The sequence below is a fragment of the Struthio camelus genome, chromosome 4 (genome assembly GCF_040807025.1).
Source record: "Struthio camelus isolate bStrCam1 chromosome 4, bStrCam1.hap1, whole genome shotgun sequence".
NCBI lineage: Eukaryota > Metazoa > Chordata > Aves > Struthioniformes > Struthionidae > Struthio > Struthio camelus.
The window spans coordinates 23,126,024-23,144,152 of record NC_090945.1 but is presented as its reverse complement, the minus strand read 5'-3'; the positions used below and the strand labels follow the sequence as shown (position 1 = coordinate 23,144,152).

Here is an 18,129-nt window from a genome sequence, read left to right as displayed (position 1 = left end):
CTAGCTGACTTCTATGTACCATTATGTTATAAAAACTATGATAAATAAAATGGTGATGGTGCAAGTACTGTGAGGAGGGTATCTTGCCCAACGATGTTTTTTCAAAGCCTATAAAATTCATTCATCCTGAGGCAGAAAAAATAAGAAATGAGTCTGAATACTTTGCCCACTTCTAACAGAGAGCTCTGGCAGTCAGGTTTTCTGTAACTATGTGGTAGCAAGCATAACCTAGCCTGAACAAAGTCAACCAGTACCATCTCTTTGCTAATGAAAGCTTGTACTGAGATGGGTCTGCATCATACAACGGTACTGCTGTTATACTATGTCTGCTTCCATCACAATAAAAGGAGCATTAAAGCAAATATCCTCTTAAAATGGTTGACATCAGTATAGCACTTAGCAAGTGGTTTCTAGATTTTCCTATGAAATCTTTTCTACTTGTTGTATAATTTTCATTAGGCAAATCTGAATTTGATTAAAGTGCAGTTCTAAGTGATGGGCTGAAATTTCAAATGATTTTTCCCATATATTAGTTACAAAAAGAGATGGTACGGTGGGAAACTTAGAGCTGTTCTGAAAAGAGGGATGGTATGAGCTGCTCTTTCTGTCTTTTTTTTTTTTTTAAATGTTGGAGAAGTAAAGATATTCTCTCTCCCTTTCTCCAGAGGATTAAGTAGATTACTTTGCCATTAATGCTTGGATTTACTTCAGTAGGCACCTTGGAGCCAGATATTACGCACTTTGTCACTTTAATACTTTTAAGAAGGTTGGTGTAATCACAGCAAATGAAGCTAAATGCAGAATACTGCATCGTAACGTTATAAATGGCAGAAGGGGGGCAGCCCAATACAACCTTTCCAAGGGGCAGACTTATGAGAGTTTGCAAGACTGTTAATTTACTGTTAACATGAAATTAAATCTTATGATCTAAGGTATAGAGCTATAAGCCCATGGTGGGCTTAGACGATTAAAAAGCTATCAAAATATCTTTTGTGTTCCTAAGGAAAAGGAGGAATTGAGAGGAAACTCCTCTTTTGACCTGGTAGCAATTTTTATGAATAGTACCAATGATTTCAAGGAATTTGCAGAAGCAGGATCTATAATATTGAACCTCCAGTTAAACATAAGAGCAAAGAGGAATTAAGAATTTTTCTTTTTAATAATCTTTTTACTGAAAACATTCAGAAGAGCTCTGGTCTTTGAGAGCATGTGTCAAAGTGAAGGAGTTCATGATGTTAGTGCTTTTAGTTTTGGACATGCTCTGTAATTTACACTGTCCCTAACTGTATTGTATGTATGAGTTGAACTCTGTGCGTTCCAAGAAACCTGCACAAAGGCAGTGTTTGTTCTCCTTCTCTGTGACCCCGCTGGCTTTGTGCGCTGCCAGTATGCTGGAACTTTTTGCTACAGAAAAAAAGAAACTGGCATTAGAGCTCTTGAAGAGTGTGAAGAGGCAGTTGGTCTGAAAGTCCTTAAGCAGAAAAACAGGTAGATTTGCTCTTAATGTATCTTTTAATGTATGAGTTTTAACATTTTAGAGACTTCAGTTGACCATGCAAAATAGATAAGGATACAAATTAAAATTTATATTCAACGTTTACTAGTCTGTAGGGCTTAATATTTCGTGTTACGCGTCAGAAATTGGAATTAGCCTGTAACCACAGTGAGCTTGGGTGAAGAACTGGGCAACGCTTCAGTAAGATCTCACTAGCTGCATTTTTGTTTGGAAAATATGAAACAAAGGTTCTAATAGCTAATGCATTCCTCCTCCTATGTATTTGATGCTTATATAGGGGAAGGCTCAAATAAAAGATAAGTTCATCAAGGACCATCCATTCAGTACCATAATGCTACATATAAATTTAGAACATTGTTCCTCCTTGGTGGGTTTATCAGTATAAACTGGCTCTTGGTTTGGCTTACAGCTTGCTCTGTGTAATGCCTCTTTGGAACGAGTCAAATTGGCCTTGCTGGAGTTAAAATTAAGGTGAACTGAATGAACTCACCACAAGGTGGTGGAAGGTTTACTTGGATGTGAACTTATTGCTATGACAGGAGTCATACAGCTTCCTGATACAAAATTGCTGGCGCTCTTATCATGAATATGGGCCACAGCTTCTTCCTGGCTCCTTTTCTTTCCAATCTACCAGTGCAGTTATCTAAAAATGCACGCTTAAAGAGCTAGTACGAATTTTGACTCTGAAATATGCATGCTATGATGGTTCTTGGACTAAAGGTTTTAAAACCATATCCCCGTTCCCAGGCATGAGCAGAGGAAAGTCTACCATCTTTCAGAGGTCAGCATATCAGGATCACTCCTGCTGGTGGACAAAAAGCCTTTCTCTAAGAATGACTCTTTTTTTTTTTTTCCCCCCCTCCTAATGCTTGGCTCATATCATATCTTGAAAGCTTAAAACTGCAAAGAGTAATCAGAACATTTGAAACTTCAATTTCTGTTTTTAAGATATGCACTTAAGCATGTTTCCTGCAAGGAAAGGCAAGAGTGAGACCAACAAGAGACCTGCAGGAGGCAGGGCAGTGAGGGTGAACTCGTAGGTGCTCTGCAACACCCTCCATGGCCTCTCTCCTGCACCCTGTCATTCCAGGCCAGTTCCTTTCAGAGTCCTCTCCCCCAGCACCATTGTTTCTTCTCCTCATCACAGGAACCTAGTGCTGATTCAGCATGCAGATTTGCAAAGATATGCATATAATGTAATCCCTCATATTAATGTTTAATAAATACGTTATCTCACTTATATAGTGACTCTGTTCTCACATTCTTAATTTCTTCTGTTCCTCAGAACATTTCATTTTTGGGTGTTCTTTACCTCTTCTCTTATGCCGCCCACTCCAAGTCTCTCCTATGCTATCTTCACTTTCTTGCTTGGATATCTCCATCCTAAGTTTCTTTTTTGAGACTTTCTCTCTGCTTAAATCATGATACCCAAGAGCGGGAAAATGATGTTAGACTGATTACCTGCTTCTCCCTGTTCTATGCCATTCTCTCTCTATCCTAGCAGCCACAGGCAGATTACTGCTGTAACCCCAGAGACCTTGCTTCTGGAAAACATGGGATGAGCAAAATCAGTTAATAGGAGATTGTTTTAAGACAGTAGTACTTTACCATCCACTGCTGACTCTTGGAATGAGTACATCAGAGGTAGGCAGGTTCTTATTAATCTAATTTTGTGGACAGAGTACCTGAAGGAAGGAGATTTGTCATCGTTTCACACCAGCAAATGGTAGACTGGACGACAGATTTGGACTGAACGATTTTTGAGTCCTCTGCAGTAGCAGAGGAAAATATGATTTCAGTCTTATTTATATCTGTAATTGTTGGTTAATACAATTCCAGTTAGAGTTTTTGGAGGATCACCTCTAATTGCTAGACAGACAAGAGACAGCTTCATCCATTAGCACTAATCCTATTTCACAAGACGCTCAGTGTTTAAGCTCTTATACTGATTTTTTTTCCCCCTAATTCATAATAACTAGTTGTTTCTTTACCCTCCTCCTTATCGGTCATATTGTGTATAGCGACATTTCTGAATCCTGGCATTTGTAATATGTTGGAGTGGTATTGAGAAAGGGGGAAGAAGGGGTGTGAAGAAGACGTGACTAGCTCTTTAGACAAATGGTGGACTTCAACCTGCAGGGTAGTCATTCTAACATCTTACGAGCACTACTAGATGCACTTCAAATGCCTAAAGAAAACAATGTTTCAAATTTTCAGATAATTTCAAATAATGTTTCAAATAATGCAGTTTTTAATGGCTCATCAGTTACTCTTTGATCTCTTCACTGCTTTATGATACACGTTATGTATCCTCTCCCCCCACTCCGATAAATATTTAACCATACAAAGTGGAGCAGCTCCACAGCATAAACTGAGATGACTGTCCAGAATAACCCAGAACTTGGTGATCTGGATTCTTGCATGGTGCATTGGGATTGTAAGCTCAATGCTTGTTTTTAAAGATCCTGTGCTGAATCATTTATCTAGTTCCTGCCATTTGAAGGCTGAAGCCTTCATCCCTTAAGCATCTCTCTTTGGTGAATTTAGATCCAGAATGTTACCCAGAATCGAAGAAATCTTTCCAGGCGCTGGGGGAAAGGCGCTCTTGAAGACATTGTAAGTGTTCTTGAAACACTTGTACGCAGATATACCATAGTCCTCAGCACAGCTGAGCTACTAAAAAGTAGTTCTTCTGCAGGGTACTGCACGCAAGTTTTCAGAACTTTGGCTCTAGGTCAAACGTGCTTAACTTCCTTCTTGAAGAAGGACAAATAAAACTGTGTCTATATCCCATGTAATCATGTTCTTAAGTTCTCTCCAGCATTGGATTACTTTCTCAAGTCAAAGTCTCTAGCTGTTGCCCTCAGCTGGAAGGAGCAACAACTGCAAAATTTGATAATGCCTGAGATCCAAGGACCCAGGGGCAGTGAGGAACACCTGCCCCTCAAGCAAGTATACTCCAGCTGGACTGTGGCTTGGTGCTCCCTGAAGGAAGCAGTCAATATGCTGAACAAAGTCTTAACAGTTTGCTTTTTGTATCTGCACAAAACAATTCCTGAATCAGTGCACTCTTAAATGCCTTAGGTTGCTAAGGCACCAAGTGGAGGACATTAGATGAAAGAAATGGTATGGGATTCATTATCTGAGTATGAGTCACCTTATTTGCAATCTGTCTGATCATCGTTTCCCATATAAATACTCTTCACTGATAAGAGATGTACACTCATTTGAGTGGAATGCTTGTGATCTGGGGCTGAAATGGGCAAAGGACAGCTGAAGTATGTGCGTTCTCGATGGTTACTCTTAATGCACAACAAGGGGCGCTTGTGTAGATTTCAGCTCTTCTAGTATAAGCCCCAGGCAAATGAGTCGGTGCAATACTTGCCAAATGACAAAGGACAATTTTTCTTCTTTTTCCACAGAAGTAAGCTTTAGATGTGGTACTTGAAGTTTACTATGTATTTATGGCATGGAGCCCTCCCAACTTTTCAAAATGCAAAGAAGGCACTGCAGAAAAAAATCACTCAAGTTTTTGTTATTGCTCTCTTTATCTGTGGGATGGGTGTTTGAGTTGTCATCACGCAAAAATCTAGAAGAACTAGCAATGAGAGCACCTGTGATGAGAAATAGGATTAAATTGTTTTCTTGGCAGCCTTGAGAACTATGCTTCCCCCTTGAAAAAGGAAAAAAAAATGAACCAAACCTGAAAAATGGCCCGTTTCATCATCAGAATGGTTCCTCTAGTCAGGTGCCAATAGCACATTGAACTGTCACGCTAAAGACAGAAGTACAAAGTAGTACATTTTAAATCCAGCTAAGTACGCCTTGTAGTTAGAGTACCGTTGTGTTAGTCTGAAATGGACCTGTGCCCTGGAGAAGTCTGAATTGTAGCTAGTAGTTGCATTTCTTTTGAAAAAGACCAAACATGCATACAGGGAGGGCCAAAATCTTCTGCTTTGAAAGGGGGATGGTATGAGTCCTGCCAGAAAAAAAACATGTTAATTCAGAGATGTAACAGAGCAGCCTGACAGGAGGTGGAAGCAGCAGCAATGGACTTGTGCAATAGATGTCTGAGTTTGGCAATGATTTTTAAATTTGGTCTGAAACACAATCTGTTGAATGCAGACAGAATTAGTGTTCAGCCTGTAAACTCTGTTCAATATGAGCACATCATGCAAAAAAGTGAACTCCATCCCAGATTTTTCATAAACGTTGCGTAAAGGTAGTGCTGGAAAGCATGGAGTTACGAATTAAGAAATTCAAATGAGGTTTTGGTTGAATATGAAAGCTATTTAGTTGATGGGGGTTTCATGTACATTTCTTATCATTCTAAACTTGTGGTACCTGTTAAGAAAAGGTCTGGAAAGCCAGCATATGACAAAAGTGATGGTATGGGTGCCATATGAAATATTTTCTTTTTAGAATTGGTGCTTCAAAGGATATCTTTTAAATAGTTTAAGCATCATCTAAGACAATTATACCCTTGATAGAATTCAAAATGTTTGCAATATATCCTATCTAGTCTGAGTATAGAAAAGAAGGCAATAAATGCAGCTCAGTCATAGAAGAATGATAGACGATGGGTACAGATGGGAGAAATACTAGTTGAGATTTATCAGATGAGATTTGCTGACATTTAACACCTCTAGTTGTTTCCTAATCTCATCATAGGGGTGGTGGAGAAAAATAGGTGCTGTCAGAGCTAGGTTAATCTTGCCCTAAAGTAGGTACCTGCCTATGAGCAAAGATGCCGCTGTCTGTTTTGCTCTGCCCGGCTGTCTGGGAACTGGACTGTAGGCTGTACTGTGAGTGTTTCCCATGTTGGTCCTTGGCCTCTGGGCAAGTGATTTTCAGTGAGATGGGGAGGAAAGGACCTCTAGGAGGTCTGAACTCGTGACTGCCTGTTTTGAAGGGTTGATTTGGAAAAGGTTTTGTTGAAAACAGTTGCAGAGTATAATGCTATAGCAAACCATATTTCTGTGGAAGAGAAGTGTGAGCTTATGACATGTGCAGTGCTCTCATAGTGCTCCTGGCTGGAGTGGGTAGTGCTGTTACTGGTGGGTGGGGTTACATGCTCCAGTGTCTTCCAGATTAAGTTTAGTATTGCTGTTAGTCTTTGCTTTGCTGGGATTCACCAGATAACTGGTAACACCATTATATCTCCAACTCTCAGAAATACGTGCTTATATGACTGTTTGAGATTTTGATTTTTTAGGTACACTTTTAGTTCTTATTATTTAAGAAAAAAGCCTGGGAGTCATGACCCTCATAAAACGAGGAAGGAAACAAAAGCCTTAAATATTTCAAGTCCCTTAATTCCAAACCCAATTTTATGACTTTGCAAACCAGCCCACTATTTGAAATACTGCAGGTGAGGCCCTAGCAGGATTCCTGCTCAGCAAATAATATACACCATCAGCCATTTGTTTTTGTTGTTATATATTGCTTGCTGGTGTTTCTAAGTACTTCTCAAAAGCTGTCTGATCTATCATAGAAATTATTATGCTTTAATTTGAAGTCCTTTTTAGAAAGTGCTTTAGGACAATAGTTAATGTTATAAGTAACCCAAACTGTTTCTATACAGAATAACAGGACTACAGAAAGGATTTATTGGTCTTATTGGCTGGACAAGTATGATATACAGTTCCAACTATTTGATAGCTTCAGCTTAATCACTTAGAAGCTACAGTTTTCAGCTGTTCCTGTATGTTGTCAATATTATCAGTAATGAATTTGAAATTTGGAAGGGAAAAGCCTTCAATACAGTGGTTCCTTTCTAAAATTAAGTTGAGCAAACCCAAGAAGAGAACACCAAGTCCTGAAATGATTTTGGTGACTTGAGAGGAAAAGGGAAGACTGGTAAGGAGGGTGAAATTACCGAGTAGCGAATGAGAGAGAGACAAACGTTATTGACAGCAAACTTTCTTCTACTTTCTCATTAGTAGCTAGTTCCTCAGACAGGTAGCAGTACCTACTGTTACATAGCTTTATTTAATCTCCAAAGCTTCAGAGAGCTGGATGAGGAAATACCTTTCCATTACCTTTCAGGAAAAGGAAAGAGTTGAAGTGGCTCAGGGTCGCACTGGAGACTGACAGACCTGGAAAGAAACTCAGTGGGTAAAATATTGGTCCTGTGGAGACTGGTGGCAAAGCTGCACTTGAATTTGTAGAATCAGTCTGTCAGATGCAGTCTTGTGGTTTGCTGTTCTGTGCTCTATCCATTCAAAACATCTTTTCTTGGCATTGGCTGTTAAGAAGTTGTGCAGATCCCTGTTTCTGTATTGAAGACTGTGCTTGGACTATGGTTTTGCCAAATATTTTATATTTCCATTACTACGACTACAATTAAGACATTTTTCCAGAGTATATAGACTGAATATGGAAATTGAATGATTGGGGGCATTAAGAAGCTTTTATTTAGATATCACTTACTGGAGGGGGAAAAAAGCAATAATAAGGACAAAAAAATCTTAAATTCAATTACTGAATGCTTAGCCAAAGCAAAAGTGGAAACATGTTATCTAAAGCTAATACTGTAACCAAAACCCATTACCCTAATAGTCTTACCTAATTTGTAACTATTGAAAACTTACTGGGGAGAAGTGGAGGGCAAGCATGCATTGGTGATAGATTTGAGAACGTGGAAAATGAATATATTTTTTCTTTCTTTTTTTTTAGGTAAGTAACTGAAGGGGACATGAAGAACTGACGTATAAATGGCCAGCATGTTGCAAAAGGTATTTCACTTTAGACTGGAGAGAAATGCATGAATAATTCATTTGACTATGTATTTAATGAATATTTGCTCTTTAAAAAAGCAAAGATTAAAAAAAAAACCCTCTTGTTTACCGAATGATTGAAAAAAAGTAAAAATTTGTGAGCTCATTTCTGGTGTTCATGCTGTCCTTAAGTGACATTAGCATCTAAATGAGAAACGGGATGTTACTCTCAATTTCTTTTTTTTCCATGTATGTAACTCATTAATGGATCAAATTGTCGTGCTGTGTTAGGTCTATCTCTGGTTTGCAGTGACACTACTATGGATTTTTGATGCCAGTGAAGTGTTTAGGGTGCAATGAGGTGCTTAACTAGCAGGTCACAGATTATTTCAAGGTAACACATGCCACACCATTCAATAATGGGAAGTAGCTGTAGGTGGGGAGTGTTGTTGAACTCTGCTTGCTACGTGGGGGATTTAATCCTTTTTGGCTAGCAAATGACATCTAGACTGACAGAAGATCCTTGTTATGCTGTCATTGCAGAGAAGATAAGAGACCCTGTTTCTAGCTAGTTGATTAAATTTATTTAACTTGCTATATGCTAAAAAAGTAGTAAAAATAGTAACATGATGGATAGAATACATAAGTATCATGCTTGAAATCTTTTTCTGCCTCAGAGACTTTGCCAGAGGTCAGATGAGGTATTGCTAATTTTTGTTGGTCACTTGAAGTCTGTTTTAGATACTGATCAGAAAGTTCATTTATGTGTCAGGTCTGGTTTCTAGGAGATGATATCACTAAGTAACCTCAAGAGAACTAAATTGGTGTCTGATCTATAAACAGACACTGCCTTGCCAGCCAGATGATTATGTAAGTATGCAAGTGCTTACTGTGCATTGGGAAGAGGTATCTGTAAATAAACTGGTATCAAAATTCTTGAGCTTGTGCTTATGATACCACACAAAGGCTTCAAAGCATGCCTATGTTTTCTTTGCAAAACTTGTCCTACCAATTATTTTTTAAATCACTGTTAACTGATTATAATTTTGTAGAATGTGTCAAAAGTCATAGTCTGTGGAATCCCTGAGAAGAGTGTAGCTTGATGGGAGAGTAATGGTTACATAAAGTAATTCCAGTTATTACCTCTTAGGGATGGTATTGCACAGTTATTTGGGAGAATCTTCAGAAAGGCTGACCAAAGGATATGAAATGTGTTTTTATAAAGCTGTCAGTGCTTCCTAATTATTTTTCATTTCACTTAGAATGAAAGTAATGCTGCATATTGTTATATAGTGATTGCTTTCTGAAAATTGGGTTCTGAGCACCCCATATCATTCATCATTCTTGATGTTTACCTTCCCTTGTATATCACCACTGACTTGGAGAGGACTATGTACCTGGCACACTGTTGCCTAAGACTGGTTTCAGGTTCTCGTTTCAGGGCGTGTTGTTCAGAATTGATTCTCCCTGTAACCCGAAACGCATCCTACTTAAGTGAGTGCCTTGCCTTTGAATCCTGAACTTGCATCATGGGCTGTAGTATAGTGGAGAGATGACTGCGTGGGGAATACAGTAGAGAGAAACTTTTGCATTACTATGATTTTTCTTAAACGTGTATTTGGAACTGAAAAATCTGTAAAAACCATCATTCATTGTGCATTAGTTCTATATAACAAGCAAAAATATTACAACTGATACAATGCTTACATGTTGAATAATTCTTATAAGTGTAAAATTAAAGCAAGTTTGTCTTGTATAGGTTTGTCTCATGGCTACATTAGGATATGTTATGGGGGAATAGGTATAAGGTTATACAAAGATGAAATTAGTTATTTGTTTCAAGCAATTTAGCTTATAATGTTTGACGTGTTATCAGGTCTCTGAAATGTAACTAGAAGCTTCCTCCTGAGAACTTGTCATCTTGTCCTTAATGATCATCTGCAGTGCGTTATTACTACTTCATTGTAGCTGTGTGCCTTCTGTGAGAAGCCAGCAGAGTCTCTGTGCTGCTGAAGAATTAAAAATTCCTTTAATATTTGTGGAATTAACTATCCATTTTTATACTATGCCTTCAAAAGTTTTCAGAAGTAGTCCCAGTGTACCCTGCATCATTTGAACCATGGACCACATCATCATCTTGAACAATCTGTCCTATTGGTTCTTGATGTATGGAGGCATGGCTTTCTTCCCATTTTGTCTGTTATGTTATGCTTACGTTTGTCAGGCAATATACACAAATTTAAGCTATCAATAAAAGAGTTAGTGTACACTCTATGCTAAGATTGTACAGTTCATTTAGGAAATGCCAAACATCATGTTATATGTCAGGGATTCTCAAAAATAGGTCAAAATCCTCTGAGATTCCAGAGTGTCATTGTTCTCTAGTAAATTTTGCCATGTCCTTTAAAAACAAGTTTTTAGCTTCTGTGATTGTAGAGATAGTGGAAATGTGAACTGTGTTCAAACTGGTTCCTCAGTGCTCACCTGAGACTTTTTACTATCCGAAACGAAAGGCAAATGCTCTGTTTCTCTTTGCAGAGTCCCTAGTGTCTTGAATCAGAGCTATATTTTTTGGATATCACAGAACAAAATGTGTGTGTTCCTCCTCCCCCCCCCCCCCCCATTTCCGGTTACAAGGTGGCCAGTGCCATGCTGTGCAGCAGGGAAATACTGCTGTAGCTTTTACTCATCAAGCTTTTGATAAAGGGACACTTACTACGTTCACGACACATGCTTTCCCCAGTGTTCCATGGAGCCAGACACCAGAACAAGCCTAACCCTTTCTTTCTTATCTCTGACTCTGCTGTTAACACCAGCTTTTCCTCATTGGTGATGCTGAATGGAACAGCACCTGAGAAGATGCTGAGATGTGCAATAATTTTCTGGAAAAAATGGTTGACTGGTAGGGTATTCAACATCCATCTTTACAAGAGAAAATTTCTGAAATCTCTTTAATGAATGCCTTAATGGACATTGAATACTAGCAAACCAGAAATATCTGTGCGTAGTAGCTGAATGGCAAAATCTGCCAGATCTCCTAACTGGGAGACAGTGATTGTGCCTTGTGATTTAGATATGATGAAAATGTCTCTTTGCGTCAACTCAGAGCGCTTACCCTTTCCAAGTGGTGCAGTTGCATATCAGATGTCCAAACAAAGAACTAATGAAGTTCTCTAGATTTATGGTATTCAGGGATATGAGAAAAGCTGTTTTGCAGACTCCTCTAAGTAGAATACATCTTATTAGGAGTATCGTATTTCTGGAAAAGGTAGTCATCAGTAGATCTTCACTTTTCATAAATAAGTTTATATAGGTGTATCTGAATACAAAGAGATGACTAGGAGTTGGTTACTGAGGAAAAAACATACAATTGTAAAAGCTGTCAACAGGACAGCAGAACTCACTGGAGTGGCTTTGTCAGCAGCTTTTTTTTTTTCTACTCAGCCAGCACATACAGAGCTCAAGATGCTAAGGAGAACTTGTGGTGTCCACTCTCCGACTTCAAAATGAAGAAAACGGCATGTTTTGAATTGAAAATTGGAGGCTAGTTGTAAAAGAAAGTTCTTGTTCTGGTGAGCAGGAAAAATAAGAGTGAGAAGAAGCTGTGTCTTTTTCTAAACTGCAGTTTATATTTTCATACAGCTCCATTAAAGAATTCTGTACTATGACTATTTGTTTCTGTGGGCATACTAATATTCATAGAGCTGAGCAGCAACCCTAGAAGGCAGATGAATTTCTGAAAAGAATTTACCTTTATTGTTTTTAACTTTTCCAGCTCTAAAGCTAGGAATTTTTCCTTCTGAACAACTTCCAGGATAAATATAGAAGACAATTTACTGGAAACATGACATATAATTTCTATTCCCCTAACCTCTATTTCTTTCCTCTTGTTAGGCTTCCTTAAGGACTGTATGTATTTTTTTATGAACGAATGATATCATTACATGAAAGCACTGCAATGGCTGCATACTAAGCTAATTCAGTCACTGGTTTCTATTCCATACTGATATTGCAATCTCTTCATCTACTGGAAGATATGGTATTAAAATCTAGGCAGATGAGATCTAGCAGGAAGAGAGATCCTCTGTATGGTTTGATACTGAAATACACTGGTACAGCTTTGATCGAACAGCCATAGTACAAAGGTTGCGTCAGCAGTTCCAGGCAGTGGAATTATCAGTCGAAGGATCTTTCCAGGATTCTGAAAGACACAAGTTACAGCTGTGTTTGGGTTATCTTGTTGGTTTTTGAAACAGCTGGCAAATTCCGTAGAGTTTGACTGGTCATATTCATGCTAACTTTATTCATGTAAACTTTTAAAGGATGATTTGTTGTTCGTAATGTACTTGTAAACAATAGAGGTTCACAAGTACTCAGTGAGAAACAGGACAGTTCTTTTCCACTTCAACAAGTAGTAAAGGCTCCACTGCTTACCGGGACTGGTATTCCATGAAGTAATGGTGATAGGTAGGTAAGGAACTTGGTTGAGGAAAGAAAACTTGTTTTTCAACAGTGTGAATAACAGTAATCTTCTTACCAAATGTTTTTGAGCCTGAGATGAATTGTAATCCAAGCTGATCTGAGTATTTAGCTGTTGACGTGAATCAGTCACACGCTACTAGTCGTATTTTCGTGTAGATAAGTTCATGCTCATATTAGTGAAGAAGGCTGTTAAGTGGAGGGCGTGTATGTTTGCATTAAGATTTTTACAGTGAGCAGTGGAAGCTTTAGAATTGACAGAATTATCTTATGTCTACACCTTATCTTTTTTTATTTTGTGTTTTTCTCCTCCTTGAAAAGCAAGTGCAGCACTTTAGGATTTCTTTTTGTTTGTTAGTGTGCATTAAAGGTTAAGTTCTATTTTCTGAGGTCTGTGGCCGAAATGCTTGTATGCACAAACACAAAACAGTGATAGTTTTTAGGTGTGTTCCTCCTTTTCTTCCAGTTGCGTTGCTGTAGTTTAACTTTTATTTTCCTACTATGTTTAAAAATGATACAAAATGCATAACCCTAAATTCTGTCTAGGTATGCAGTGAGTATAAGCTGTGACTAACTTCTGTCTGCCTGTTTGAGTTTTCCACTGGACAGATACCTGCATCTGAAAAAAACAGCATAATTTTTCACATTAAAAGGTACTTTTGATGGCAGCTTCAGGGGACATGAAATGTTGAATGGGCATGATGACTAAATTACCTTTTGATTTTAGACTGTTCCTTCAAAACAGGAAATAAGTGGTTTGTAGTGAGCTTGCACTGCTTCTTGCCTTGTATTTCTTTGTGGATACGCGAGGGACGCATTTTCTTCAGGATTGTTTTAATGCACCGTGGCCTCTGTTACAGCATGTAAGGAAAAACATCATAAGCAAAACGAGCAAGAAATAGTCAGGGTTATCTTCTCCTTTTGGTTGTCTTCAGATCTTTGACTACAAAAATGGGAGAAATTCCAGAGTCTCTATGAAGACTTCCAAGTATTTTGCTTTTGCTATTGATTTTTCTGTAGCTTGTTTTCAGAGGCTGGGGCAATTAGTGGCTAGGCTAAATACAACCCAAGAGGGTCTGTTCCATCAGAAACTGAAGCTAATGGGCTATAAAGGTACTCAGGATAATTTGAGTGCTCAGCACTAGGTTTCAACGTAAATCACCACCAAAATGAGTGGGAAGTTGGATATGTGGGCCAAAGGCTGAACGATGCACTGTGAATGCCTATTAGCTGTTATAAGAAGTTGTGTAGTCATGCTTGAAAAAGCTTTCGGTTTAGTAGCTGTGAAGAAAATGGGTGCAATAAGCATCTTGCTTGAAGCAACGCCTGTTTAAAAAGCAGATTGTATATGGCCCTTCTGTGGCTTGTTCTTTTCTGATTTCTCTCTTTTTGTTTCCTTGCCAAAAAAATCGGAAAGAAGCAGCCATTTCAGATAAGTTAAAGCTACAAAAATGACTTTTCTTTATTAAAAAAGCAACCAACCAAACATAAATCCTGAGGAAAGAGTCCGATACACTCCTAAGCTTTTTCATGGCTCAATTTCCAAGCATAAAGTAGAATTCCACATGTGAAGCATTGGCTGCAAAGAGCAACGGGTTGGTGGCCAAATTTTTTTGATCTGTCTTAACCGTTTTGCTAAAATATTATTTATTTTCTTTTGCTACAAATATGGCTATCACAAGGGCATTATCTTTTTCCAGTGTGAGAATGGGTGTTTCTTGTAAGCCAGACAAATTTCTCACATTCCATTTATAAATGCGTATTGAGGAAAAACTTTCTGTTCATGTACACGCTTTGCAGTTTCCCTCTTGTGCCAGGAGAGATGAAAACAGGTCTGGCCACTTTTGAAAGCTACTTTTAAAAAGATGTTCCCCTGGTATTAATATTTCAGATAATTACAGGCTGCCTTTTCTTGCACTCACTTTGCAGAACCTCTCATGTATGCCAATGTCTGTTCAAGGATTGTTGGTAATGTTCTTAATTTTTGAAAAGGGCGGCTCTGGAACAGGCTTTCTGTTAAGAGCTGAATAACAACAGGAAACTAAACTCTCTCCAAATGCTCTGACAAGTTAAATAACAGTAGTTTTTTTGCCAGTCTGCATTTCCTTTACATTTAAACAACAGTAGAGAGCTACCTTGACAACTAGTCCTGCAATCATATCATAACGCTCATCCAGGAGCGTTAAATTGTGTACCTGTAGCACTAAACAGATAAACTCAAGTCAAGCAAGGATAATCTCATATCAAAATGCTCCTATCTTCAGGAATCTCTCTTCATATCCCTGCAGATGACTCTTGATTAAGGCAAGGAACAGGTTTCCCAGGTGTACTTGCTAAAGTTGTACTGATTCACTGTTACAAGTCCACTGTAAATGAGAGAGGACTGAATCTAGTGTCACAGCCAGGGGAGATGTTTTTGTTCATGCCAGCCTTCTCTAGATTAAAGCTGAAGCTATTATATGATCAGTGTGCCTGTCTGTTTTCCGATCAAGCATTTTTGTTTTTCTGATAGGAGGAAAAAACTTTTGTAGAAAAAGGATTCAAGCTTGCATTCCTGTCTGCCTGACTATGCTGCAGTGGTGTCTTTGGAAGTTATGATTCAAGTATTTTATGCTTCTGTTGTTTCCAATTGGTTTGCTCTGTAACTGGACAAAATCTTGCAGGAGACGTCACTGTGTCTTCTGCCTGTTATGTTAACTGTTAGCTGGGAATAAGAACTGGAATGTAGTAAGAATCTTAGATAAAATGTAATTGCAGAGTATTGTTGCTTCTGCTTTTCTTCAGTGCTCTATTTGTGTCAGAGGTCCAAGTTAAAGGTGAGGCCAATCTATAAAACTTGTGTCAAGGTTTCAAACACCACCAAAGATGTGGGGTTGTCCAAAGTCATCCTTTTAAGCTTGTGGCTATCTTCACATGTATTTGTATCCTACAGGAGCTTCACTCTTCAGTCTTTAAGTGCCACTTAAAAATGTGCATCTCATCTTCTGTCAAGTTGAGTGTTTCACAAATGTTCTCTTCTCTCTAAAGATTGTTTCATTGGCTATATTTCAAGAGCCAATGTGAAATCAATTGAAAGTGAGGTTTGTATATTAGCCAGCCAAAAGAATAATTTGTGTTTAATGCAAGTGTTAATGGTAGAAAGGTCTCTATTGGCAGTGGAGGCTAAACTAGTTCAGTCTCATCACTCTCTGTGCTGTGATGAATGGTTGAGACATTTTTCCTTTATCCAAATATCAGCTGCATGCAGTTAATTTCTCAGTTGTTATAAATCATTGGTTTCTTCAGGCTACTTTAGAATGGTGTGGAAGTAAGAAACTTATGATACCAAAAACTTTTCTCCTGCTGAAAGTGAGCAATACAGGTAACAAAATACTGCTTCCGATATTTTCCTTGAATTAAAAAGCGAAGCTTTCAATGAACTATTATAAAAATAATCTGTATTCTCCTTCAAAAAAATCTGTCCCCCAAATTTATACCGAGTGGGAGGTGAGGAGGGGGGAGGCTGATATTTATTTCATATATTCTAAAGTGACTGCACACCTGCTCTGTAGTTTCTACAGTGGCCCATGGCTGTGATACTGGTTCAAAGTCCCGCCTCCCTGTGGAGGCAGGGAAGCAAAGGGTAGAAGTTGAACATGCTTGCGTGTCGGCTGGCTTACCTGTCTGGTACCTGTCTCTCAAACACTCTGCGCGGCAAGGATTTCTCATGGCCTCTGCCACAAAAGAGGAAAGTGTGGAGGAAATCCAGTACTGCATCCTCAGGAAGAGCCAGAAGACTCCTATGCAGAGCCTTTTTTGCTAAAGAAGCTGATTAAAGCTGGGCTGCCTTCTCCTCGGCTCTTGTTTTGCTCAGACTGTAACGTCATAGTAATTTGTCTCGTTAGTCTGTAGCCATGAGAACAAATTATGATCTACTGTAACAGTTAACTATATTAACTGAAAAGGTCATAAAATGATGGGGAAGACGTTGTGTTTTCTAAGTATCAAAGCAGTAAAATCAGTATTTTTTCCCAAACACTTTTAATTAAAAAATCAGATGGAAGTTTGTGTGTGTGCATAAGAGGGAGAGTATAGAGTGTATGTTAAGTAAAACAAAAACCATATTCATTGTCTGAGATTAGCAAACACGTTACTACTTTAGCTGGGGAAAAACCCCATCCTGGCTTCTCTAAAATGAAGTTGTCACTTCCCAACCTAAATTCTCAGAGGGGAGTCAGCTGAGGTGTAGTTGAGTTTAAAAACAAAAAACACCCACTCAAAACGCTTGCATAAAATCCTGCCCCAAAGTAGATAATAGATACTTTCTGCTATATTTTAATTCTCCTGTAGCAATTTGACATAGATTTTCTAGATGGAAACTAGATACTGTCTAAAGAGTCCCTTGCAGTCTCTTCTGGAACAGATTTTAAACATAATACAAATAGTGGAATAAAAAATGTTTGTGAATGATGCAAAACTTAGGTTAGTGTTTATGGAATTACTGAAAACCTGGCTGAATCTTCAGCTGAGCATTCAGACAGTAGAATCACTTGTGGATGAATGTGCGGTAATGTGTAGTGGAAGAAGTTGTTGGGGATCTAAATTTAGTAGCTATTCAAAGAACAGGTTAATGATTTTTTTGACTGAATCATTAATCTTTCAAAACTTTAACACGCAGTAGCAGCTGGAAAAAAATGAATATTGACTTGTGTTAAGAATGGGACAAATACTGAAATAAAAGACTGAAGTAAGATCCTCTAAATGAAGCTGAATGTCTAAAAAGTAGCAGCAACAGAAACAGTCCAAAGACGACTGATGCAAGCAAGGAGAGCATAGGAGGCCTTCTCAGAGAGGGAAGAACAAATGGTCCTAGCATTTAGAGAAAGGTGAACATGAGAATATGCGACAATGTTAACTAGTACCTCACTGTAAAGAGGGTTAGCTGGGAGTTGCTATTTGCTTGACATCTTCTCGTAACTCTAAAATAGAAATTTGTCAGTCTAGAGATGATGGCCTCTGAGACGGCCATAAATTTAGAAAAAAAATACTCTTTGTTCTCATACCTTTCTATTTTGTTAACTGCTGTTTTTAAAATTACCTTAGTGGCAGTGATAAACTTGAAAGTGTAAATATACTGTTAATTGATGAAATGTTGCCTGTCTCATTCGTCAGACAGTCTGAAACCCTGCAATGAAATGAACTTTCTCTGGACTCTCAGATGGTAACTATATTTGTCATCCAAAAAAGTTACATTTCAAGATCAAACCAAGAGTCTGTGCTTCTCAGTATTTTCTCCTCAACATTAGCTACAACCTGGAGCCTGGGGAACAGTAAGCGTATGTGATGCTTTCCCTGGATAATCTCTCACCTTCCAGGTCTTTTCAGCTCAGGAGATTTCCTGAATTGGATATTGTCTCTGTGTATTTAATAACACTC

At 38.4% G+C, this 18,129-nt stretch overlaps 1 protein-coding gene across 2 annotated transcripts in view; it reads left to right on the top strand.

Annotated features, from left to right (window-relative positions):
- Positions 1-18,129, top strand: part of ANK2 (ankyrin 2) — a 360,943-nt gene that overhangs the window by 19,922 nt on the left and 322,892 nt on the right. For both annotated transcript variants that reach the window (XM_068941794.1, XM_068941796.1), the window contains exon 2: positions 8,195-8,253. In XM_068941794.1, coding sequence (XP_068797895.1) covers positions 8,233-8,253 — 21 coding nt within the window. In that variant the 5' untranslated portion in view covers positions 8,195-8,232. The remainder of the gene's footprint in view (positions 1-8,194; positions 8,254-18,129) is intronic.